The sequence below is a fragment of the Urocampus carinirostris genome, chromosome 11, assembly GCF_059441175.1.
Source record: "Urocampus carinirostris isolate Australia breed hairy pipefish chromosome 11, RoL_Ucar_1.0, whole genome shotgun sequence".
NCBI classification, from domain to species: Eukaryota; Metazoa; Chordata; class Actinopteri; order Syngnathiformes; family Syngnathidae; genus Urocampus; species Urocampus carinirostris.
The window spans coordinates 11,537,756-11,563,455 of NC_142359.1; the positions used below are offsets into that span (position 1 = coordinate 11,537,756).

Sequence of the window (25,700 nt, forward strand, 5' to 3'; positions counted from 1 at the left end):
GGAAAGGGGGCTCCGTTCCAACACCCTGAAAGTTGGGCTCTGTTACAACATCCTGAATGTTTACCTTGAATGTTCAACGTAAACATAAAGCTAACCCAGGCTAATCGTACGTTCGCGTTAGCGTAATCTTCCGTACGAAAGATTACGCTAACATGAACGTGTAAAAATTTAAAAAAATGATTAAGAAAAGAATTGTGAATAGGATTTCTTACCTTTGTGGTGGTCAGCAGAAGGCGCAGGTGGACAGTGGGGTATTCCCTAGCAAGATCAGACACTCGCACACCTCCTTCATATTTTGCTATTATTTCTTTCTTAAATGCAATAGTTGTACGCACTACTTCTCTTTTTTCAACTGTAGCAACTTTGCTGCTTGCACTGACTTTCTTCGGAGGCTTAATTAGGGGCGAAAACACTTCGTACACCTATATTGACAATAAAGGTATATTCTATTCTATTCTATTCTATTAAAAGCGAAAGCAAAACGAAGCACGTCCGCACACGATAACAGTTGGTCACGAAAAGAGCGATCTACACAGGAAGACGGGGGTTTAAAAAGAGATGAGCAGCCAATCAGCGTCCGAGGCAGTTGGCGCCAAAGGAGCTGACTCAGGTGCTTCGCATCAATAATCATGACAAAAATAAATATCAGCGATTTTGAAAAGGAAAATTCAAAAATTGTGACGTTAAATGAAAAATATTTAAACACTGATCACGTATAACCATTTGATATATTTTAATTTATAGATTTCAATCATGGCCAGTGAGGCATAGCCTCATCTGCCTCCCTTGACTTTGCATCACTGGTTAAGACTCACAAACTATACTAGCAACTATTTTCATTATACCAATAATCAACATTATCATATCATTAAACCTAACCTTTCTCACTCTTACTTCCAAAAACTATTGTGAACTACACAGCTAATGAGTAGCATAAATGCTTAATTTAAAAATAAATGAGCAAATTAATAAATAAAAGAAACGAAATTCAATATAATAGAAAAAATGAAGAATAAAAAAGCATATATACAACAAATATGATTAGAGGTCATATATACATAAAAACAATTTGCATGTATTTAATACTATGGATGCCGTCAGCATGAAATGTGACATATCCATCCGTCCATTTCTGTCCGTCTGTCCATTTATTTCAGTTATTGCCTTTCCCCCCTTTATACGCCTCTCCCTGATGTTTTATGTTTACAAGACCAATATTGTAATTTTTTCTTAGCTGCACACCAAAATGTGTGGTTTTTTCATGTTTGTTTCGCAATTTTATCTTGCCAAAAAAATCAGGCTATTGTCCAGTATTTTTGCTATCTTCAGACGAGGAACTGTAATAGCCATCCATATCAGTAGGTGGCAGTAGATTTTTATATACTTTTTATATAATAATTATCTGTTCATGAGGTAGCACAGTACATTTAAAAACTTAATTTATTCAACAAAGCGGTTTAAGTTTGCACTGTAAAGAATAAAAACATAAATAAAGCACATTATTCTTTTTTATTTTAAGTAAGTATTTTCTTCTTTTTATGGACTAATTATCTGCTTATGAGGTAGTACAGTAGAATATTTGACATAACTTCATTTTCAAACATTTTCGACGGAAGGTGTGCCTCTGAACTTTTTTAAAAATGAAAGTCTACCTTGGTTTGAAAAGGGTTGAAAAACATTGCACTAGACCATATTTGCCACTGTACTTATCATTACCTGAAATCCGTTTTTTGAAAAAAATCATTCACTGGAGATGTTTCCAATTTGTCGAGGAAAGCATGCTTGCCTTTAAGAATGTCAGGTTTTTCTAAAAGAGAAAAACAGCATAGTTGAAAGCAGGAAATATACATCTTTGCAAACTTTTTTCAGTATCTAAAGCTATTTTATATACCGACGCTGCCCTACTTACGAACGATATAGGTTCCGAAATTCGTTGTTGTTTTTGAATTTGTTCGTAAGTTGCTTCAGTGCTATATTTTGTATGTTTAAAGTTTATTTAAGTATGTTTCAGGCTTTTGTAAGTAACCTGTATTGTTTTGTTCTAAAAAAAAACACTTAATAAAATAATATGCTCTATAAGGATAAATAAAGTTGAGTTTAACTTACTTTTGGAAGATGCGCTTCAAGATGACCTCTTCCTTGGTAAAAAGTGGCCGAAAAAAGCATTCTCAACCGCATCAAGCTTTCTTATTCCACCTATATTTCATAATAAACAGCTCGCCTCTGCTTTACACTTTACACCAACTATATTAAATGGATGCACGCGATAAAATGTTGAAGTTCTTAGCGCACTGAAGATACAGTATAGAATGTTTACACACGAACTAGAAAGAGGAAGCGGATTTCTTCTTCGGGGTGGATGCCGGGTGACGTCTCACAGCGCCACACACCACTAGTGGCAGAAAGAAGCACTACACTAATGTCCTGTACTTGGAAAAAGGTGCACACAAAACAAAATCTAACTTACAGCAATGTCCGGATAGTTTTCGACATCCCGAAAAAAATTAGCGTATCTACCGTTTTTCCTAAGTCAAATGGTTGTAAGTAGGGGAGCGTCTGTGGTTGGAAAGTGCCATATATACTGTACTGAAGCACTACTTCTACAGTGTTGCCTAACAGAGAAAGAGAGACAAGCGAGAGACCGAGAAAAATACTGCAAATCTTCTGTGCAGCACCTTTGCGCTAAGAAAGACTCGCAGAAGGACCTCAAAGCAACGGAACAAAGAAACGAAATAATTCTATTTGGGATGTCAGACGTCTGGCGCGGTATTAAGAGTTTGTCACATCAAAGAAGGAGATACGGCCCGGACAAAAAAAAAAGACCGTGAAAGACAAAGAACTTACCCAGCAAAGCAACTTTTCCATTTTCCCATCAGAGTTGGAATTGAATCATCGAAACACCGAAACTTCTTAGAGTTGTTGTACCCTGAGCGTCCTTGCTTTTTCACTTCTCTATAAAAAATAGAGAAGTGTAAAGCTCAGAGAAACACACGGAATTTGAGAAATTCATTATTACAACTATTTGGAGTTGAGGGCCGCATCGGGTTAAAATATGTGGTCTAGGGGCCAATCATGGAGACCTATTAGTTTTTTTTCATTTATGAGTATATAGGTTATACTGTATTTCTTTTGAAATAATTTCGTCTCTTCAAATTGGTTTTGAAACTAAATATTATTTTAGGTCCCTGTTTCAAGCACTTTATTTGATTTTTCGTTTTTTAGTATTATCATATTTTATTTTTTTAATTATTTTTGCAGTCTTTTTTTGTTGTAGTTCTGTTGTATCACTGTAAATTATATTTTTGTAGTATTTCAATAGTAGTATCTTTAAGTATTTTTGTAGTATTTCTGTAGTATTGTTGTTCTATTTCCTTAGTTTAATTTTTGCTGTATATCTGTATTATTTCTGTAATATTTTTGATGTATTACTCTACTTTGATTTTCTTACTAATTTTCTTGTATTTTTGTGGTCACATTTTTGTAGTGTATTTTTGCAATATTTCAGTCGGAATAGTTTTGTAGTAGTATTTTGTAATATTTCTGTATGACTATTTTTGTTCGTAATATAATATTTCTTTTTTGTAGAAGTCTTTTTTGAAGTTTTTCCAAAGTAGTATTTTATAGTGTTTCTGTTTTTTTAATAATTTCCATAGTAGTATTTGTTTATTTATATTTATTTTTTTGTATTTTTGTTATATAAAGTAGTTAATTTTTTGTAGTATCTCTGGGTTAATGATTCGGTAGTAGTAATTTTGTTTCATAGTACTCCTGTAGTAGTATTTTTTTAGTATATTTGTGGTTTTTCATTCTTTTCAGAAAGAACGCAAGCTAATATATTAGGTCCCTGTTTTTAAGCACTAAATTTGACAGTTTTTGTAATATTTTTCCAGTGTTTTTGTAAGAGTATTTTTGTCGTAGATTAGGGGTCTCAAACTTGTTGCCCAGGGGACAATTGCGGCCCCCATGATGATAGTTCGAGGTCCCTTCCCTTATATCAATCAATCAATTAAATGCATTGGCACTAAGATGAGCACAATTGACTTAAGCCGTGTATGGTTTGTGAGAAGAAAAAAAAGGGTCAGGGTGGGCAATAGTTCAGCTGGAGGGCACCGCTGAATATTAGTCTAGCGCCTCCTTGAGTTGCTTGGTGGTTGGCTTGTAGACAACCTCTTGGGGCAAGCCGTTCCAGGGCACAGCAACACAAACAGCAAGGGATGCTGTTCCTGAAAGTTAAAGGGGCAGTGTGTATTATTTTCCACTAGATGTGACTGTATTCTGTCGTGCCACCAAAAACGAGTGCTAAAATCGTCACAGAAGAAGACAAAACAAGGAGACTCCAAGTGACCAAAACGCACCTTATTAATTTTTAAAAGAAGGGAAATATGAAGAATAAAAAAATAAAATGCAAAATGAATAAGAACATACAAGAAAAAAGGAACAAAAAAGAGAAATATGAAAAAGAGAAATAAGACAAACTAAAAAGGTAAATAAAAATTAAAAAAGACACCAATAAAAATAAGGAAAATATTTTTTCTTTTTGTCGCATTCACATTATTTTGGTTTTTGTCTTTTTTTCTCTTCAATTCCTTTCTTTTCTTTCTAAGCTCTTTATTATTTTTTTTAATTTATTTTCCCTTCTTTGCTTTTTTCTTCCTACTTTTCTTTCCTATTTTCTATTCCTTTCACACAAAAAATCTTTTTGTCAGACTTTTTAATAGGCTGGGTAAAAAAATGGATGAAAAAGGTTGCTTTTTGCTCACTTGTAGTCTTCCCTGGACTCATTTTCGTTTACACTATACATTACAGCAACATCTAGTGGACAAATATAAAATACTGTCTCTTTAAGAACAGCAGAACGTTTTTATTGGCGCCGTTGTTGTGGAGAATCCCATTTGGCCCTCCCTCACCCAGACACTAGCTTCAGCAGCCCCCCACTCAAATGAGTTTAAGACCCCTGTTGTAGACACACAAAGGGAAAACGGGGACACAGTTGGCACAAATATAACTTTTTCATTAGTAGTACTTTATTTACATTATGCATATTTGGCATTATATCTTGACCACTTTCGTTTGGCCGGCCAGAAGACAAAGCCTGCATGTAGCTCGCGGGCCATAGTTTGCCCACCCTGGTTCCAAGCAAATATTTTATGCTGGAAAGGAAATGCCTCTGCATGAAAGACGAGAGCTCTTATCGTAACTTAGCATGAAGCTCATCTGGCCTTCTCCAATAGTAACAAAACCCTCAAACTTCATGTTTAAAGCTATTTAAGCGCCTTATCCCATTTTATCTAAAGTCAAGAAACGTTCTGCAAGATAGATGCTTCACACCAGAATTTTTTCTTTTAATGAAATTGGAGAAATTGTAGAACTGACTTTGAAAGTCCTTAAGTGCTTAAAAATGGCGTACATGTCATGATTACTGATGTGACTCAGCTGTGCCCGCTCCTTTAGCGCCACCTGCCTCGGACTCTGATTGGCTCTCGATCAGTACTTGTATCCGCTCCTGTCCGTCCCCTTTTGTCAGTCCGACTGCGAACCTCAGTTAACACTAGGCAAGCCTTTTTCGACCCTGACTCCCACTTGTTTTTTGCTCCCGTCTGTCTCCCAGCTTCGACCCGTTTTTGATCCTGACCACGTCTACTCTCTCGTCCCGGTTTTTGACCTCTTTTTGTCCCCGACCACGTCTACTCTCCTTTCCTGGCTTACGACTCATTTCCGACCACGTTTTTGCTCTCCTGTCCCGGCTATCGACCTGTTTTTCCGTCCTTGACAACGCCATCGCTCCCTACGGAAGATCCACTTCCGTGTTCGGATCACAAACTGAGTACGAGAGCGACTTGCTTCCCGCGCCTAGCGAACGCCGAATCGTGTGCGCAGCCCTTCCTCTTTCCTTTACTTAAACTTGTGAGAAACGTAACGCAATTGGGTCCTGTTTCCGTCCTGTTCTTGACAGTACAAACCCTGTATTGTTGTTTGGTTACAGATACTTCGTTTCAGCATAATTAACCAGATCGAAGGTTTTCTGCATTTTTGTGAGAAAAAAATTGAAATTCCAAGCACTTTAAACGGCACCCTTGATGTTAATTTTGTGTGAAGTGCGTGCAGTAAACATACATCAGTCCTCTGGAGTATTTCTGATCAAATATTTATGCAGGACTCCAAATGCAATATTCATATTACCTTCACGTGGACCCCTGAATTTTAGCTGCATGCTAATGAAGGAGGTAGAAAAGTTCTTCTGTCGGGGAGTTTAGAGTAGTTTCGGGAGGATTCAACCTTCTCGTCGAAATTAAGATCTCTTATCAGTTTTCGAGGTTTCTGAACACGTACTCGGGTTCAAAGTGCTGTCGACAAGTTTTTGTGTGTATTTACGCTAACACCTCGCGTAGCAGGTTTACCGCGCGGTCGGCGTGTTTGCGAGAACTCACAAGAGCATAAAAGAACACGTGTAAGAACTCTCTCTCGAAATATTTGCGTGTGTGGTCTGAGGCCCGCGCCGTACAAAGTAGCTCGTGTTGAGAGTCGATATGAATTTATAAAAATCTCACTTGAGGAATTAAAGAAGACGTGGTCGAAAATTCCTCACATTCTGAAGCTTATAATGAGAGAGCTAGTTTACACAAATATGTAGGTCTACCCCAGGGATGTTTGATGAGGTTTGTGTATGGTAAGGCAGTGAGATTTACAAATAAATGAACCTACATCTTATTCACGGGCTTCGTACGGGCGCTTAAAATCCTTGAAAACACTTACATTTCAATGTGGTGTTTTCAAGGTTGGAGAAATGCTTGAAAAGTGTCTGTAATTTCTTATTTCTTAATTTTGCCATGAAGAGAAATGAAGGAAAAAGAAACAAGTCTGCCTAAAAATGACAGAGACACTGCCTGCTAGTGGCTTGGCTTTTCCATTGAAATTCTAAACCCTCCACCACCCGTGATTAACGGCAGACTTCATTAGTTTGTATGGCATTTTCACGTAAAGCCTCATTGAGGAACGGCAAAACTCATGTCAGCTTGCACCAGTCAAGTCACATTTATTTGTATAGCCCTTAATCACAAGATGTCTCAAAGGACTGGACAGGTTACAATGCCTCCATCCCCTGATCTTAAACCAACATGCGGGCAAGGAAATACTCAGTACGAGGGAAATAAGAAACCTTGAGAAGGGGCCGCACAAGTGGTAATCCCTCTTCCAGGTTGACCAAGGTGCAATAGATTTAGCATTGGGTACACAAAACAGTATACAAAACACTGTGAACATCAATAAAAGAAAACAATAGGTACATCCATCCATCCATTATCCGTACCGCTTATCCTCAGTAGGGTCGCGGGGTGCTGGAGCCCATCCCAGCTATCTCCGGGCAGTGGTTAGGGGACACCCTGAACTGGTTGCCAGCCAGTCGCAGGGCACACAGGGACAGACAATTCGCTCGCTCATTTACACCTAGGGACAATTTGGACCGGCCAATTAACCTGACATGCATGCTTTTGGAATGTGGGAGGAAACCAGAGTGCCCGGGGGAAACCCACACAAGCACGGGGAGAAGATGCAAACTCCACACAGGAGGTTTGAACTCATGACCTCAGAACTGTGCTGCACACGTGCTAACCACTGCACTGCCGAAAACAACAGGTAACAGCCCATTGACAGAAAAAGGTCATATAGTAACATCTGAAATAAGCAAGAAATGTGCAGGCAGCAAGAATGCACCCTTATATGAGTTATTTTGATTGACACTACCCGTAAATTGTGCAAGCCACTTCGTACCACTTCACTTTCATGCCAGGAAGTTAAATGGACAAAGATAGTGGCTCAGGTGACCAGTTTATATTTACAGTAGCTTAGTTCACAGTTAAACTTGAATTGACTTTCCTTGGCACAGCCTCACCTGCCTCCATTGTCTATACCTCACTTGTCCAGCCCCAGTGTTTAGTCTTCTCCTGCGGAAACCAATTGTCAGGTTTTGCGTTAAAGAAAATATATAGCAATTGTTAGCCGAGTAGATCTATGCTAGTCGATCTAAAGAGCTTCAGTCAGCAGCAAGGGGGAATTAGGTTTGGGGCATCAAGAGTGGAATTGCCATCGAATGCGTGAGAGCTTGTGATCTGCAAGCAGCAAACAAGATGCAAGCAAAAACAAGTGATTAGCCGGATGAAAATCAAGATGAAAAAAAAAACTCCATACGCACACTCTCGTGTACATGCAGTAAATGTTGCATGAAGGAAGTAGGGGAGAGTGGGGAGGATTTTGGAACATTTAAAGCTAGATGCTCGCCACTATCTGGATGTCCTCCAATAGGAACATTCCTGCCTGTTTATGACCTGTTAAACTCACACAGGGCTTGAAAAGAAATTCCAAAATATACTAAAAACGTGCCTGCGGACATGCGCCAAAACGTGCTGCATATCACATTGAGTTGGTTGGCTTTCTTTTTGTTCAAGCTGCCGGGAATGAGAAAAGTAAATTCAGTTATTTGTAACTCAAACAACTAAGGAAAGGTGAACTAGAAGCCTTAGAGTGATTCTGTTGACTTCCCATCACTGGAAGTCCTCTGGCTTCCTGACAAGTGAGGATTCTATGATAGCAGTGACACATTAATATCTGCACAGCTCAAGCTCAGGTACCACACAGCACTCACAGGCAGTCACTTGCAGAATGTTTGTGTTTCTTATCTTTTATCCCGTGATTTTGTTATAAGCTGAGAAACCCTACAGACCCATCCATCCATTATCTGGACCGCTTATGCTTACTAGGGTCGCAGGGGTGCAGGAGCCGATCCCAGGCAGTGGGCAGGGGACACCCTGAACTGATTGCCAGCCAGTCGCAGGGCACACGGAGACAAACAACTCACTCATTCACACCTAGGGACAATGTGGATCGGCCAATTAACCATACATGCATGTTTTTTGGGACGTGGGAGGAAACCTGAGAGCCCGAAGGGATCCCACAAAAGCAGGGGGAGAACATGCAAACTCTGCACAGGAAGGCTGGTAGCTGGATTCGATCCCATGACCTCAGCCGCTGTGCCAGTTTTCTGAAAATGTGGCAATAACAATGACTCATATAACTCAATTTCACTGTAAAAATGATATATAATCGGCAAAACAAGTGGTAATGTAACCATTGATAATATTCCCTTGCCTTTTGTGGTTCCACATTCGCGTCCTCGGTGCATTTAACATTTTTTGATCGATTCCACGGAAAACTATGTACTTTGCAGACATATTTCCAAGTCTCGCCTTACAAATGAAACCAACCACAGAACTGTTGTTTGTTGTCTGGAAGCGTATTCAAACAATGAATGAATCATTTACCTGTCAAGTTATGAACCAATCGAATCAGGGGGACAATTATGAGTGACGCATTTAACTTTTAACATGAAATAACGGCCGATTTCATTGAGGACTCTCACCAAAATCAACAAAGTACCCGAGTTTGTCTTTTCCTCCCTTTCAAAAGTGGGCTCATATTTCTTTATATGAGTTCATACATGACTTGCCAGAAGCATAGACTTACACTATATATGGATGGATTTAACTGTTGCATTTTCACCTTGGGGGTAGAGTGCTTTATGGCATCAAAATATCGCTGATCAGGGAAATTGATGCGCACAAGTAAACTGATTACTTGTGTTATGTTGCAGTACATAGTGTAATATATACATGTGTAAAGGTTGCTACTTCATGAAAATTCACTTAATATGGGTGGGTGTGGAATGGATTAACCAAAATTATTGAGGGTATACTGTATTTCAATTTTATTAAAATGGACTCTTAATTAATTGTCATGGATGCAGGTTTCTAACCAACTACACTAACTAACTAACCAGTTTACCCATACCATTTAGCTGAGAATCCTAAGGAAAGTTGAAATGTCGTCCTATTTTTATGTTTGTATTTATTTCCACATTTTCTATTTGAGATTCATATGTGTTTGCGTAAGTGCGTGTGTATATGTATGTGTATTTATCTATTCATTTGTATCCAATTTCAGAATTGTAATATCACATTTATTTTCTTCATCCTGAGGTTTTTTTGAGTTTTCCCTTGCCCTCATGTAGGTTTCAGATCAGGTGATGTTGTACTGTGATCTGAGCAGCCCTTTGAGACTTTTTGTGATTAAGGGCTATACAATTTAACACAACTTGACTTTTGCGTGTATTTTTCTTGTATTTGTGTACTTTTCCTATTTTCTCATTTTGATTTAAGGCATTTTTGTTTCTCCATAATGAGTTGCCTAATGGCCAACCAAAACGCACTAATACACACAAACCTGCACATGTATTCATCTGGAAAAATGTGATCTTCTGTTTGGTGGTCGAGTATAAATACGATTGTATTGAGTATTAATCTTGCGTTTTGTGTACGCAGGCAAATGAAAGATCAGTCCAAAAAGGTGGCCAACCTAAAGCACAAGGAGCAAATTGAGAAGAGCAAGAATGCCCAGCTGATGGAGGAGGCCAAGAAAAGGGAGGACAATCTAAACGAGAGCTCTCAGCAGATTAAGGTACGGAACTGGAGGAAAGAGCCAAAGTTTAATAGGGGGGAGAAAAACTTTCTCCCCCTTTTCGCTCCCTGGCCTATACCTTGAATATATTGTCGGCATCAAAACAATGGCAATGTGTCAAAATGTGACAGGGAGCCGCCTTGGGCAATGTCAAAGTGGCAACGCTCTGGTGTACACGCACACACTGAATGCAGCTCGGGGAGTGCGCGCTAGCGGGTATCTAGAGAGGATGATTGACATGGAACGAGGTGACATGAGAAGCAAAAGACCGTGCGTGCACATATACACACTCGTGCACGCTCGTGCATATACATATATATGCGGTGAATTTTGTTTTGAATTGTGGCCTCAGTTCCTAGGGCAACATCTCCTGCATTGAAGTCCCGATTTGCAACTGCGCCATCCTTAATTTTTTCATCTATTTTTACAGTTCGTCCCCTTTAACTTTTCGCGCTCACCTTTTGTGAGAGACACTCTAGAGTCGCTTTTCCAGGAATTGTCGGTAGCCTCTCTTATGAGAGGCAGATGTCAATTTTCACTCGCGTGATTCCACAAACGTCTGTAGGGACCTGGCAAATAACGATAAGCAATCCACATGCTTCAATTCTGAGCAGTCCTCACCAAATGTTTTGACTAAAAGAGTAAAATATTGACCGTAAGGTTTATTTTTCACTCGTCGAATTAAGTCAGTCTAGGTACCGTAAATTCTGGACTACAGGGTGCACCTGATTAAAAATCACATGCGCAAATTTAAAATTGAAAATAGATTTTACTGTACCTTTCAATCCATGCGGCTTATAGTCCAATGCGCTTTATATATGAAATATGTAGAATAGAATTGAATAGAATAGAATAGAATATACCTTTATTGTCATTGTTACAAAATGGGTTAACATATTGTGACAACGAAATTGGGCATGACACTCCAGTATCACACATTCACAGTGAGGTAAAAAAGCCTAGAAGATAAAGGAACAGAGAAGATAAGGTTATAAAACAAGGAGGATAAGGTTAGAGATATAATTTACACAATATTTACACAAGAAATGTCGGCATGTAGGATGTTACATACAGTTTGGTATCGTAAGGGTTTGTGCAATTATGCATTTGGTGCAAAAATAGTCATCATAGTGCAAAAAATAGTCAACATGCAAAAAATAGTCAACATGAAACCATTCTCCCCGTCGGGGAATCGAACCCCGGTCTTCCGCCTGACAGGGGAGATACTGTTCCACTATACTAACGAGCACTTCAAAAAACTACTGTATGACAAGAGACAATTTTTTCTGTGTGCCTTGTAATCTGGTATACCTTATACTGTAGTGCGGAAAATACATGAGTCGCACCGTACTAAAAAAATCAGGCTTAAACAGCCATATAAATTAACTGAATATGTTTAGTTTCTACACAAACTTAAAGCTCCATTATATAAGTGAATCGTGAATTAAAAATTGTTAGCTGAGTTTGAACCTATGTTATTATTCATTCCGGAATATAAGGGACACCTAAAAACCCTAAATTGGCCAGAAATTTGCATCTTATGACTTAATGCGCCTTACATGTGGATACAATTGGAAATATACTCAGTATTTATTTGTGTGCAATATTATACGAGGTTTTTTTTGACCGATTAATCATTGCACTAATTCAGTGAAGAAAATACGTATTTGAACACCCGGCTATTTTGCTATTTCTCCCATTTTCTCCCATTTCCATCGTAGGTGCATTCCACTGTGAGACAGATAAACTAAAAAGAAAAATCCGTAAATCACAACGCATGATTTTTTCAACGGTATATTTGTGTGTTACAGCTGCAAATAAGTATTTGAAAACCTGAGAAGATGAATTTTAAAAATTTGGTACAGTAGTCTTTGTTTGCTATTACAGAGGTCAAACGTTTTCTGTCGTCTTTCACCAGGTTTGCACACACTGCAGGAGGGATCTTGGCCTACTCCTGCAAACAGATCTTCTCTAGATCAGTCAGGTTTCTGGGCTGTCGCTGAGAAACACGGAGTTTGCGCTCCCTCTAAAGATTTGATTGGGTTCAGGTCTTCAGACTGGCTGGGCCATGCTAGAACCTTGTTATGCTTCTTACGGAGCCACTCCTTGGTTTTCCTGGCTGTGTGATTCGGGTCATTGTCGTGTTGGAGACCCAGCCACGACCCATCTTCAATGCTCTGACTGATGGGAAGGAGTTGTTTCCCAAAATCTCACAATACACAACCCCAGTCATGCTCTCTTCAATGCAGTGCACTCGTCCTGTCTGGTGTGCAGAAAATCACCCCCAAAGCATGATGCTACCACCCCCATGCTGCACAGTAGGGATGGTATTCCTCAGATTGTACTCTTCATTCTACTTTCTCCAAACATGCTTAGTGGAATTTTGACCAAAAAGTTCTATTTTGGTCTCATCTGACCACAAAATTTTCTCCCATGACTCCTCTGTATCATACAAATGGTCATATGCAAAGTTAAGACAGGCCTTGATATCTGCTGTTTTAAGCTGGGAAACCTTTTGTGCCATGCATGATTTCAAACCATGACGTCTTAGTGTATTATCTACAGTTACCTAGGAAACGATGCTCCCACCTCTTTTCAGGTCATTGACCAACTCCAGTGGTCTCGTTCCAGGCTGATTGAGACCCCAGGAGGTGATATCTTACATGGGGCTTCACTCCGATTGAGATTGACCGTCATGTTTAGCTTCTTCCATTTTCTAATGATTGTTCCAACAGTGGACCCTTTTTCACCAAGCTACTTGGCAATTGGTCCGTAGCCCTTTCCAGCCTTATAGGAGTGTACAATCTTGTCTCTGGTGTCTTTGGACAGCTCTCTGGTCTTCACCATGTTACAAGTTAAAGTCTTACTGATTGTCTGGGGTGGACAGGAGTGTTTATGCAGCTCACAACCTCAGACAGGTTCATCTGAGTCAGGATGATACATGGAGTGCCGGTGGACTTCTAATGGGCGGACTAACAGTTCTTTCAGGGTCAGAATTCTAGATGATAAACAGGAGTTACAGCCGTATCACACAAATAAATTATTTAAAATATCATGCATTGTGATTTCTGGATTTTTCTTTTTAGTTTATCTCTCTCACAGTGGACATGCATCTACGATGAAAATTTCAGATCCCTCCATCATTTTTAAGTGAGAGAAATCGTAAAATAGCAGGGTGTTCAAATATTTATTTTCTTCAGTGTATATACCGTAAGTATATAAAGTATGCAATGGATATACATGAATAAATACAGTAGATCTTACTGTATTTTTCAGTCCATGTGCCTTTTAGTCCAATGCGCCTTATATATGTAACATGTATGTCAAAGGACTTTTTTTGTGTGTGTGCCTTATAATTAGGTATGCCTAATAGTGCGGAAAATATATACATTTTGTTTTTTTGTCATTAGCTAAAATAACTGTCCCGATATTACCCTTCTGTTGCAGGACTCCATTCGCTCTAAGGAAGAGCGCATTGAGGAGCTGGAAGAGGCCCTGAGGGAAAGTGTTCAGATCACAACGGAAAGGGAGCTGGTGCTCGCCCAGGAGGAGCAAGGCCGCACGCACGCTGAAAAACAGGTACTTTCTATATTCGTATCACGCAGACACAGGCATTACAAAAAATATATCAAATATCTATCTATCTATCTTGGTCATATCCCTCAAGAGGGGTGACCGACAGCAAGACAAACACATACAATAACAAAGAAAATAAAAGGGGGAAAAAAAGCAAAAAACACACACAAAATTTTTTGGACCATGGCCAACCCAATTGCCCAAACACCCAAACAAGTTAGGCACCTCGGCACCTAAGTTGGTCATGCTTTCGTCCTTCCAGATGAAATGGGACACAAGAAAGCGGCCATGTCACTCGGGTCAGGGTGACACAACACACTCTTTTGTTCACCAGCAGGGCCCGACAGCTTTCACTGGTTTACCCCTGCGGCATCATACGGGTGCCCAGCCCATCCTTTAGAACGCGTCCACAATCCCACTATCCTTTCACAACACCTCTCCACTCCTTCCTATCACCAACAAGAGCTCTAGCTTCCAATATATCAAATAAATAAGTATAAAATAAATAGAAATAAATACCCATCCCTCAACCTTCCCTCTAACCGCACTTTGATTTATTTTTTATTTTTTATTTTTTACTTTTTTGAAGTGTCAAACACGGACAAATGTGTTTTAGGCCCAACGGCCGTGCCAAACCTAGGTAATGGCCTTACTCTCGCCCCGAGTGCCAACTGAGCTCATTCAGGTGCGGCCATGTGTTTGCCCAGTCACTCCTCATTTTGTAAACGTCCCTATTTAGAGAACAACTTGCATTTTGTCCTCTCAGGCAGCACACAAACAGCTTTGTGCAAACTGGAGCGTCTATTCAGGAGGTTGCATTTAGAAGATGTCCTTGTAGTCGTCTCCTCCGCCTACTAGTTACTGAGGGATTGTGTGTAATAATTCGCCACTAGAGGGCCCTGTATCATAGATCAGAAGCTGTGAATTGGAATAACTGTACTAAAATACACTAGGATACCATTTCGCAAAATTTACAAGTCTAGTTCCAAATATTGTTTTGTGTGAGCTGAATTTGAGCAATTGACAGGATATTAAAGTTAATGTGAATCCTCGCGAGCTGGATTACCTGTAACTGCTGTAAGAGAGAGTCCTTTTGGAATTGGTAGCTGGTGTATGCCACTGTTTAATGGCTAGCAAGAGAAAGAAGCCTCTGGAAAGATCAGTTAACGCCATTCGTTGGGTGTCAGCGACTCCAAGGCCTTCTCTGCTGGCCTAAAAAGACGTCTAAACTAGTGATATACAGTAATCCCTCGGTTATCGCGGTTAATGAGGACCAAAACCACCCACGAAGAGTGAAAATCTGCGAAGTAGCGACGCCCCTTCAAAAATGCTTAAAAAAATAAATAAAATAAAATAAAAAATAAAAAAATATTATTTTATTTTCTTATTATTATTTTTTAGACCCGCGAAGCTCTGAACCCGCGAACGTGGAACCGCGAAGTAGCGAGGTCCCACTGTAAAATTATATTCTGGCCGTGAATACTTAGTTAAATAATTCTCACCTGTGTGTGTGGCTCTTTTCATTGCACTTCCTCTAGTTGCGCTGGTTCCAGATATGTTTTCATATTTAAGTTTTTAACCAATCATATTTCACTCATGACTTCTTGCCAGGGTCAGAAATCTATGTGAAGGCCTTCACAATCAGTTCTGAAGGCCTTTTGGCAAAAAATAAGTGTCAATAAAGCGTTTGCTTCAACCAATCGGATTTTGAGTTGGTGAGACCAGGGCCTTTTAGTTGGCGTAAAGAAAGCGTTTTTATAAGCATTTGGTTGATTGTCTCCAAATCTCCCCTTTAAAAATTAACAGAATTATTCCTGATAATTCCATCTAAGGCCTCTGAGCCTTAGATGGATACCACTCTTGGCCACAGCCCGCATTAGCCGATGCAGGCCTGGAGTTCAGAATATTTTCAGCCAGTTGTAACCAAATTGAATGACGATTGACACATTGGCTAGCCAATGAAATTTCCAAAATATGTTTATGTAATTTTTCAATGTTTATTCAAATAATAAACGCGCATAAATGCAACTCAGCATCCATATTACACACCATTATTACGCGCAAGTGTGCACAATCATTTATTTAGTTCTGGAAAGAGAAGTCAAACATTCACAACTTCTTCACAATGTCTAAAAATTGGCTAAAGTAAAATACATATTTGCGAAATTTTAGTGTTGTAAACTAGTCGTCTCCAAACGGCTACTTTTGGAAACACCTTGACCTACCATTTGAAAATGTGTAAAATGTGATGTTTAGTTTTTCAGATTGTGATCAAATTTGACGAGGTACCAAGTAAGGCTTCAAGCTATTGTCTCACCCGATTTCCAGCTAAGATGGTGCACACACCTGCAGGCATTTAATTGAAAATAAATAAATCCGACGGGGATAAAAACCTTCTATTTCTGTGTGTTCCAACTCATATTACTCAATATTAGTAGCACTTGCAATGATTGTTTCAGTTTGGGACAAAACTTAAGAGTTTTACCTTTCAAAATTGACTAAAATTATCCATGTTCTCCAAATGGTTCAAGAACAGCATTAAATTTTGTATTTGAGTAGGTCTTGGATTGTGATTTCAGGCAATTTTACAGGAACGTTGGGGTTAAGTAAAATAAAGAGGATTAGTTAACTTGAAGCTTAGTTAACTTCTCCTAGCTCAAGCAAGTGCTACAGATACTTCAGTAGTTCTGTAAATGAAAGAACTCAGAGATGTAAAACGTTCCTCAGGCTGCACAATGTTGTCAAAAATTTGAAAAAAATACAAAAAAAAACGTGGTAGACTGTGAGGATAAATACTGGCTTGAGAAAACACTTTACTGTGTGGCTGTTGGCAAAAATGTCGGCACCCTATTGTTATTAGTGCCTTATAATGTTGGCCGCCCCGTCGACAGACATTAAAGCAAACAGCGGTCATCGTTTTGCTTTTGCCGCTTTTGCTGACAAGCTCCGTCACGGTAAATTCGGATTATTTGGACAATCGTATTCAGCGGCGAGTCCGCCTCCAAACTCACAATCAGAGTATGTAATGATAGTGCCTTGCTTGTTGTTTTTTGACAAACTTAAACCTCATAAACTGAACTTTTAGGTCTCTTAAGTAGGGTGAGAACCCAACCGCTGGGAAAATTTAAGCTGGATTTTGATGAGCACAAATTGACTATTACTGTCAACGCAATACAAAATCTAACTTACAGCTATGTCCGGATATTTTTCGACACCCCGAAAAAAATGTTCGTAGCTACCTTTTATCGAAATGGTCGTAAGTAGGGGAGCGTCAGTATAATCAGTAAAAATCTGCTATCAACCAATAAGGATGGGGGTATGTTTTTTTTTTTTAATTCATCACAATAAATGTCCATTAACTTACTTATTTAAATTATTGAATCAACTCAAAGGTATATTAGTATTCAAATTCTCTTTATTGTCTTTAATAACAACATTGTGAACATTGTTTACAAGATTAGACATATAACTCTCAAATAAAAATGTGATAAAGACTTCAAAAAAGTAAATTAAGATAAAAAGAATGTCAGGATGAATAGATAAAAAGTATTTATACAAAGTGCTTATAGTGCTTGGTGAGTGGCCTAAGTTGTAACTGCATCAGAGCAATAGTGCAATAACATTTAGAAGTCACATAATTCCAACATCAGTTGAATACCCATTTTTTTTTTCAATAGAACAGGCAAGGTATATAGTTTTTACTATGTTTTGCACTTGTTTAGGGTGGTGATGGCCCTGGGGAAGAAACTGTCTCTTCTTGTTTTAAGGAACTTGTTCGCCTTCCAGAGGGCAGCAGGTCAAAGAGGTGGTGGCCGGGGTGACAGAAGTTCTTTAGAATGATGTTGGCTCTACTGCGGTTGCAAGCCAAACTGCCAGTCTGGCTAGACACCGGCTGTGTTGACGACTAAATTATATTACTTACGTGACTTTTTGTGTTGCACAACCACTTCTAATTCAGTTTAACAGAAGTTTAGCCAACAAGTGCAAACAAAATTCATGCATTGGTTTTCTTGGAGTCTTCCGTTTTCTTTTATTTATTTATAAAGTATCGCCATAAAACAAAACAAAAAAGTAAAGTAAAAGTGGACTCTGTAATTAGTGGTGCCGGCGCTCTTGAATCATGCCACAGTTCCTTTGACTATCCTGGACTTTGGGTGCCTTGTCATGTACAATAGGCCTAATTCCTGCTGCAGAAAACATGCCCCAAACCATGACACTTTCTCCTCAAAATTTCCCCGACTTTTTTACAAACTTTGGTTTTACTCATTCTCCAATTTGTCGCAGAACATAATTCTTCCCATCAGACCCAAATAAATGAAATTTGAATTCTGGACCAGTTTTTATCTGTCCACACAACGTGCTCCTCAGCACTTGAAGTATTCTCTAATTTTGATCAGTGCTTTTTTGGCCAAATAGAGGTTTTTGTGGTGGAACAAGTCTGCTAGTAGCAGGGTATCAATGCAACAAAATTTCATTAAACTGTTGAGCAGTGAAGGTGGCATTTTACCCAGATCTCCAGTGTAGCTTTCCCTCTATGCATCATAATGTTTATATCTACTTAAAAATATTCTATCTATCCACCCTGGTCATATCCCTCGAGAGGGGTGACCGACAGCAAGACAAACGCAAAACAAAGAAAAGAAAAAAGGGAAAAAGTAGCAAAAAACACACCACACGCTCCTCTGTTCAACAGCAGTTCAACCAGTTTTCACTGGTTTACCCCTGCCGCATCATAGAGGTGCCCTGCCCATCCTTTAGAACGCGTCCAAACATCCCTCTATCCTTTCACAACACCTCTCCGCTCATTCTTATCACCAACAAAGGTCTTGTGGTGAGGGGCCCTCTCCCACTGGGAGGTGTGAGAATTCTCCCACCTTGGTCCGCTGCGTGTCGTAAGAGGCAACTCAAGTGGACGGATCGTGGGGACTGGGGATCCTCTCCTCTCTATCTCTACTCCCTAAGAGACAGCAAGGCAAAGAAAGGTGGGCGGGAGACCGAAAGGTCTCGCAAACCCTAGTTATAGGGTCACTAAATGTGAGAGGATGTGGAAGTAAAGCGACTGAGTGGAAGAAAGAGTTATAAATAATTATAGATAAAATGTACAGCTTCGCCAAGGCATGTGTGCCATTCACTTGTATAACATTCCGAAGTAACGAAGCAGGATTTTTATCAGGTAGAGTGGAACAAAAAATATTGTGCATCCTTATCTACATACATGTTGATTATGAGGCAGCACGGCAGCGAAGTGGTCAGCGCATGTGCGGAACAGTTCTGAGGTCATAAGATCGAACCTTCCTGTGTGGAGTTTGCATGTTCTCCCCGTGCTTGCGTGGGTTTCCTCTGGGAACTGCGGTGTCTTCCCACATTCCAAAAACATGCATGTCAGGTTAATTGGTTGATACAAATTGTCCTTAGGTGTGAATGAGCGAGTGAGTCTGTCCCTGTGTGCCCTGGGACTGGCTGGCAACTAGTTCAGGGTGTCCCCTGACCACTGCCCAAAGATAGCTGGGATGGGCTCCAGCACCCCCGTAACCCTACTAAGGATAAGCAGTGCAGATAATGGATTCATGTTAATAATGTGGGCATCAGTTTTGGCTTGTAACCACAGCCAAACATCTTGAAAATCTGAACAAGACTATGTATTAATGGTCATCATAGAATTGTGTAAGACTGTGGCTTGGTGGTTAGTGCATCACACACCCCATCGGTCACATTTCGCATTTTTTGTCAGCATTCTGTTCCACCATTCCTCCTTTTTCCAGCTGGGATTGTCCACCTTTCATTCTTGAAAGTACGACCATATACACAATTCGAATCTGCTCTCTCTTGCTGTTGTTCTTGACGACTTCTGTCAAGGTCGTTTCAAATGAAGTAGTTTACTGTTTAATATTTGTGAAATATTTCCATGCCAGGGTTTGTTCAGCTTTTTCAAATTCAAGCACTTTTTGAGGACTTTCAAAGACAATTTTGGATTTCTCCAGTTCCATTTAAAGAAGAAATCTGGTGTTATTTGTTTGTTTTGCATTGCTACAAATGTAGCTATGATTGAGATATGTGATATTTAATCTTAAGTGTGCATTTTTTAAGATATATAATTTTTAGAACTTGAATAAATCAACAATATATGTGGATCTGAACAATCTGTGTGTAAATATTTTTGAGACAAATCTCTCCCTATCGGATGTTGGGTAAAAATTATGTACCGGTAATATGTAGCTTTTCTCTTTCAATTGCAGGAAGTTCTTCCTCTTACAATTCACCACCTTAATATTTTGCAAGGCCCATAATAATTCTCCATAACGTATACATAATTCTTGAACTAATACACATTTCATAGTGCCTTGTTTAGGCGTAGCATGCACCTGTCCGGTTAGGTGTGACCCTAGAGGAGCTTTGTCGCTTCATAGGACAATGCCATACAAAAATAATACCTACTGTCCTTAATCAAGAGGGTAAAAGTAAATGCGGTGGCAAAGCAAAGACATAAGAGAACAGTGTCAGCGTCATTTTTAAGCAGACTTATTGAGACACATAATAACAATTTTAAGCATTCACAACCATTTTCAGCCAAAATCAAAGCATTTTTTATTCTTTGAAAACACAACATTAATTATCAAGCATTTTTAAAGATTTCAAGCACCCGTTACAAACCCTGTAATGGACTCCTCTATACATTTTGAATACTCTTAGTAATGGGAAACATATATCACAAGGCGTTCGGAAGGTTCTCTTACATTCTCAGTTCTTTCATTCTGAATGACTTTAAACATTTCTATCTTCTCCTCTCCTTACCGCTTTTCCTTTCTCTTTTTGTTGGATCCTGTTTTCCGTCTTTTTCCTCCACTTGTTCCGTCTGTTTTTTTCCCTTTTGGGCCTCTTTTTTCTCTCTTCACGCAGCTCTCTCATATCGAGCTCAGCGCAACTGGCTTTAGGTGGTCAAAGGTAATGATGTGGAATCACTGTTAATTTGTTTTTTATGAGTATGTTTTTTAGTTAGAACTGTAAATTGCATTTATGTTGGTATTTCTGTTAATTTATTTATATGGCATTTATACGTAGGCATTTATTTATTCATACATTTATGTTTACATATGGCAGCATCCATCTTCCACACTTGTTGTATACTAACTAGCATTCCCAAACAATGTCTCTGGAAAACCCCAGATTGCAGAGTACGCATATAATGTACGTTTCTGTGTGTCAGGTGGAGGATCTTCTGGTTGCTATGGAAAAGGTGAAACAAGAACTGGAGGTGATGAAAGCCAAGCTGTCATCCACTCAGCTTTCACTGGCCGAGAAGGAAGGTCACTTGACTGCCCTGCGGGCTGAGCGCCGGAAGCATCTGGAGGAGGTTCTGGAGATGAAGTAAGAATTTGAATTCAAGACTGGGGCTTCTGCCAATTACCCCCTGCACTTTCCTTGGGGTTTTTCTCACTCGGCACCTCATCAGTTCCTCATCTCGACCTCCTTGCCTTATCTTCTCTCAGCCCCTTAAAGCCGCAGAGTTAAGTAGAAGGCTATTAATGCAGTAAGCATGTAGAACTTGGGAGCTCTTCACGTGATTGATTACATGCACAGTCATCCACCCGGGTTGCCTTTTAATGCAACATTAATGGAAGAAGAGTCCAGCCGTCTGATGTACTTACACCGCTGGGGATTTAGATGGGCTGGAACAATACTTGAGCTTAAAGGTATTCCAAACATTTTTTTTTCTACTAGGCACGGAACATTTCTGATTCAAGAACATGTAGGATTCCTCTAGCGCTTTTCCTGATGAAAGAAGTGAGAACAGTCTGTGGCCCATGTGGCTTGGATCCATGGCAAAAGGTTTTTCTTTCCTTTCGACTGAGTCCGCTTATATGGTTTTCAACTCAGGAAGTGGGCGCCCCACATTGCCCCGTGCAGTGCTAATCACCCCTGCCAGTTGTTTCCTCTCCTGTGCCGTGCAGCTGTCATACCAAACAGTCACGTTGAGGCAGATGATGCTCTCAATTGTGGCTCTTTAAAGGTTAGGGAGCAGCGGAGGGGAAAGACAGGCCTGTTTAGGTTTCTTGAAGAAGAACATTCTTTGCTGGGTCTTCTTCACCAGGCACCAAGTGTTGGTTGACCAGGTCTGGTCTTATATGATGTGGAGGCCCAAAACTTAATGTTGTTGTCCACCCGCTCTGCCACATCTCTATCCAGGAGGAGGGGGGTGTGGACATTCTTTCTGGACTTTCTGAAGTCCATGATGACTTCCTTGTTCTTATCAGTGTTTATCACCAGGTGGTTTGCTGGACACCACTGTGAGAACTGGTATATATATTCTCTGTATTGGGTCTCATTGATTCACTGTAGTGTTATCTGTGAATTTTACAACTGAATTGGTGAGATGGATGGCAACAGTCGTGAGTAAACAAACTGAAGAGGCCTGAAGTGACGTGCCCATTCTGAGGACAAGGTTGACCTTCCTCGACTAACAACTGGAGTTTTCCCATTTGGCTTTTTGTGGTAGAGCTGGTACATCATTAAAACGGACACAGTACTTTCAAAATGGCGAATCCCATCAACACGTGTGAGGCCAGCTCTGAAACACACCGCAGTTTTACTGAACAGTGATTGCATACTGCTCATTTCTGCTTGGAAGTAGGCGATTGTGGATTTTTGTTTGGATTTTTTGTCACATGGGTCATGGTTGGTGTCATTTTGTCCGGCTAGCTCCGAGTTGAGCTTTTTTGATTTGTTTGCTCTCAGTTGACGCTCGTTAGCTGCCCATAGTGGTAGTTTAGGAGCTCGCCTGGCGATAAACCCTCGGTTTACTCCGGCTTTGCTGTCACGGTTGCCATGGCACCCAATTGGCCCCGCCCGTGTGTCACGGCTGCCATGGCGCCTAAATGGCCCTGCTTGTGTGGCGCCAGCTGCAGCTTGTTGACGGATTCGTCGGTCCGTCTGCGAATCTCTGTTTTTACACTGCAAGCCCGTTTTCGCCTATCCTGTGTTTTGCTCCTGTTTTGTCTCCCGCTACGATCTGTTTGATCTTTACCACGTCTACTCTACTCTCCTAGCTTTAGACCTATTTCCGATCCCGATCACGTTTTTGCTCTTCCATCCCGGCTACTGACCCGTTTTTTTCCGTTCCCGCCATCGCTCGCCACGGAAATACCACTTCTGCGTCTGAGCAGCCTGCTCCCCGCGACCAGCGATGTCTGGATCGTGTGTGCAATCCTTTCCCTTCTTCCCAATAAAACTGTGAAAAAACGTTACGCGAGTGGGTCCTGTTTCCGTTCTGGTCTTGACATTTGCGTTTATAGCCATAGCTGCTCTTTATTGTTGGTTACCGAGTGCCTGGGTGCTCACCACATGTTTTTTGGTCAGCGGGTCTTGTGTTTTAGACCAGGCTGCGTTTGCCTTTTGTTGATCTGGCCTGGTTAGCCCCCCCGTTGGCAGCTCTTTGTGTGTTTTGAACCCAGTTAGCGTCTTTTAGACTGCTCGCTCTTTGTAATACCGTGCATCCACCTGCTACACCGCACACAGGCATTTATCACAAAAAAAAAAACAAAATGTTGCTTAAAACACTCATAAACTCTTAGACTAACACAAAAAGCAATATGGTGACTGGCTTTTTAGGGTGCTTGTGCTCCTCCGATGATGTCACGGATCAGGATGACAAAGATAAGACAAGCTGTCTTTAAAATGTATCATCTTGAAAATAATTATACATTGGATATACTGATAAAACATATCTGGATTTTATTCCAAAAAAACATGTACTATTTTCTCATATTTTCATGTTTAATAATTTGGGATCAGCCAGTGTTCAAGACCCCCATTTTTACTGTGGCATCTTAAAAAAGTAGACTTAGAGCTTGAAGCCTCCAAATCACTGTTTATGTGACAAACACAAAGTCACATAATCATGCTTTATTCCCGCCAGACGTTAATAACCAAACTCTCTTTTAACGGCGCCTCTAGTGCGTATCCTGATGAACATTTAATGCTAAATGCTGAAACACATTAAAAATTAACGGCGAATAGAATAACATGCTTGTTGAAATAAGAAAAGTGCTGGAAATGATAAACTTTTAATAAGGTCTTGCACATATTGCCACTCTGCTTTGAATGCTTTTACAGCATACAGGTGCGAAATATTGATGAATAGAAATGTTATTAAAGAGACAGAGTGTATTATGTGACCACTAGATGATGCTGTATTCTGGTGTTTAACCAAAAACAAGTGCTAAATATCACAAGGAAAAGTAAACGATGGAGACTGAAAATGACCACAATGCACAATTTTTCTTCTCATTTTTTGCTCGGCCTTTTTAAGGCTTTTGTGTACCCGTGGCAGCTAGATGGCTACCGATTATGTCCGCTCCCTTTAGGTTGAGGTCCATGTTATGAGGAATGAATGTTAGTTTCTCGCCCTGTATTTTAAATAAAATGCATGTTCATTTGATAGTTCATGTATTTTTTGCTAATTATTCAAATCTATTTTATTTTGTATAATGAATGAAGTTTTTTTTTACCACTAGGGAGCGCTAAACTACAGTATACACACTGTCCCTTTAAATAAAAAATCCCCTTAAGCAAGAAGAACATTTAATAATGACTGATAGCAGTATTTGACAGTGAGTTAATTATGAAAACTGTAAAGGGAGTCTAAATATACAATCAACATTTTCACGAGATAAAAACCTTGATTTTTTTTTTCTTTCTGTACTATCTCTTTTTACTTGTTTTTTTTTTAATTGTAAGATGTTTGTAATTCGTCCAACCTCAAATATGAAATAAAAAAGAGAGGTTTATAAGGAAAAGAGGTCAATTCTTTTTTTGATCCACACCAACAACTAGAATGGAAAATGGAAGCTCCAATTTACTACATGAGAAGAGATTTCTCTCAAAAACAAATATATTTACGATTTACTCAAAATCTCTGAATCATGTCTTGATAAATGCACATGCTTGAATTTGTCCATGAAAAATGTGTACGAACCCAGTATAGTATAGCACAAACATACAATATATGGATCCCTTTACCACTCATAGAGGCTCCATTTTCTGTGTTGTGTCCTGGGCAAGTACAGTCTGGTGGTGCCCATATATATATAGTCCCTGTATTCACAGTATTTTGCATAAAATCCTTTATGGCGCACAACATTGTGCCAGCGCGTTCATCCCTGTAACACTCATGAAAAGCTCCGCTCCAGCAAAGGCGGCTATAACTCTTTGAGGTCTTGATGTCTGATTTGTTGCCCGATTTAACACTGGTATAAAGTTTAACGTCTCTCGAAGACAGGATATTTGATAGTACAGCTTTCAGTGGGTTTGAGGACTGGCTTAGAATATATTAAATACACACACACAGCCAGGTAATGCATTTGTGACATGCTGTCTCCTTTTCCTCCCGACTGCACTCATCCAAGAAGTCATCAACGAGCGCGTCGTAGATCCCCGAGTAAGGGGAAGTGGGACGAACATCGCGGGGATAGTAAAAGGAAAGAAAACGAGCATTAAAGTGTTTCTTGGCCGCCATGGAATGAAGGAAAGTGTAGAGGACAAAGACAGCTGTCCAATGATAACTTTGCCTAGCCAAAGAAAACGTGCGCTCCAAATAATATGACAACCATCACCGTCTCTGC

At 39.8% G+C, this 25,700-nt stretch overlaps 1 protein-coding gene across 8 annotated transcripts in view; it reads left to right on the top strand.

The window, feature by feature from the left end:
* The window catches only part of LOC148356406 (ELKS/Rab6-interacting/CAST family member 1-like), a 179,019-nt gene that overhangs the window by 87,101 nt on the left and 66,218 nt on the right, over positions 1-25,700 (top strand). For 4 of the 8 annotated variants that reach the window (XM_088347183.1, XM_088347185.1, XM_088347184.1 and 1 more), the window contains 4 exons: positions 10,371-10,506; positions 13,954-14,085; positions 20,980-21,024; positions 21,287-21,447. In XM_088347183.1, coding sequence (XP_088203309.1) covers positions 10,371-10,506; positions 13,954-14,085; positions 20,980-21,024; positions 21,287-21,447 — 474 coding nt within the window. The remainder of the gene's footprint in view (positions 1-10,370; positions 10,507-13,953; positions 14,086-20,979; positions 21,025-21,286; positions 21,448-25,700) is intronic. The other 4 variants (XM_088347186.1, XM_088347187.1, XM_088347190.1 and 1 more) reach the window with 1 other exon arrangement.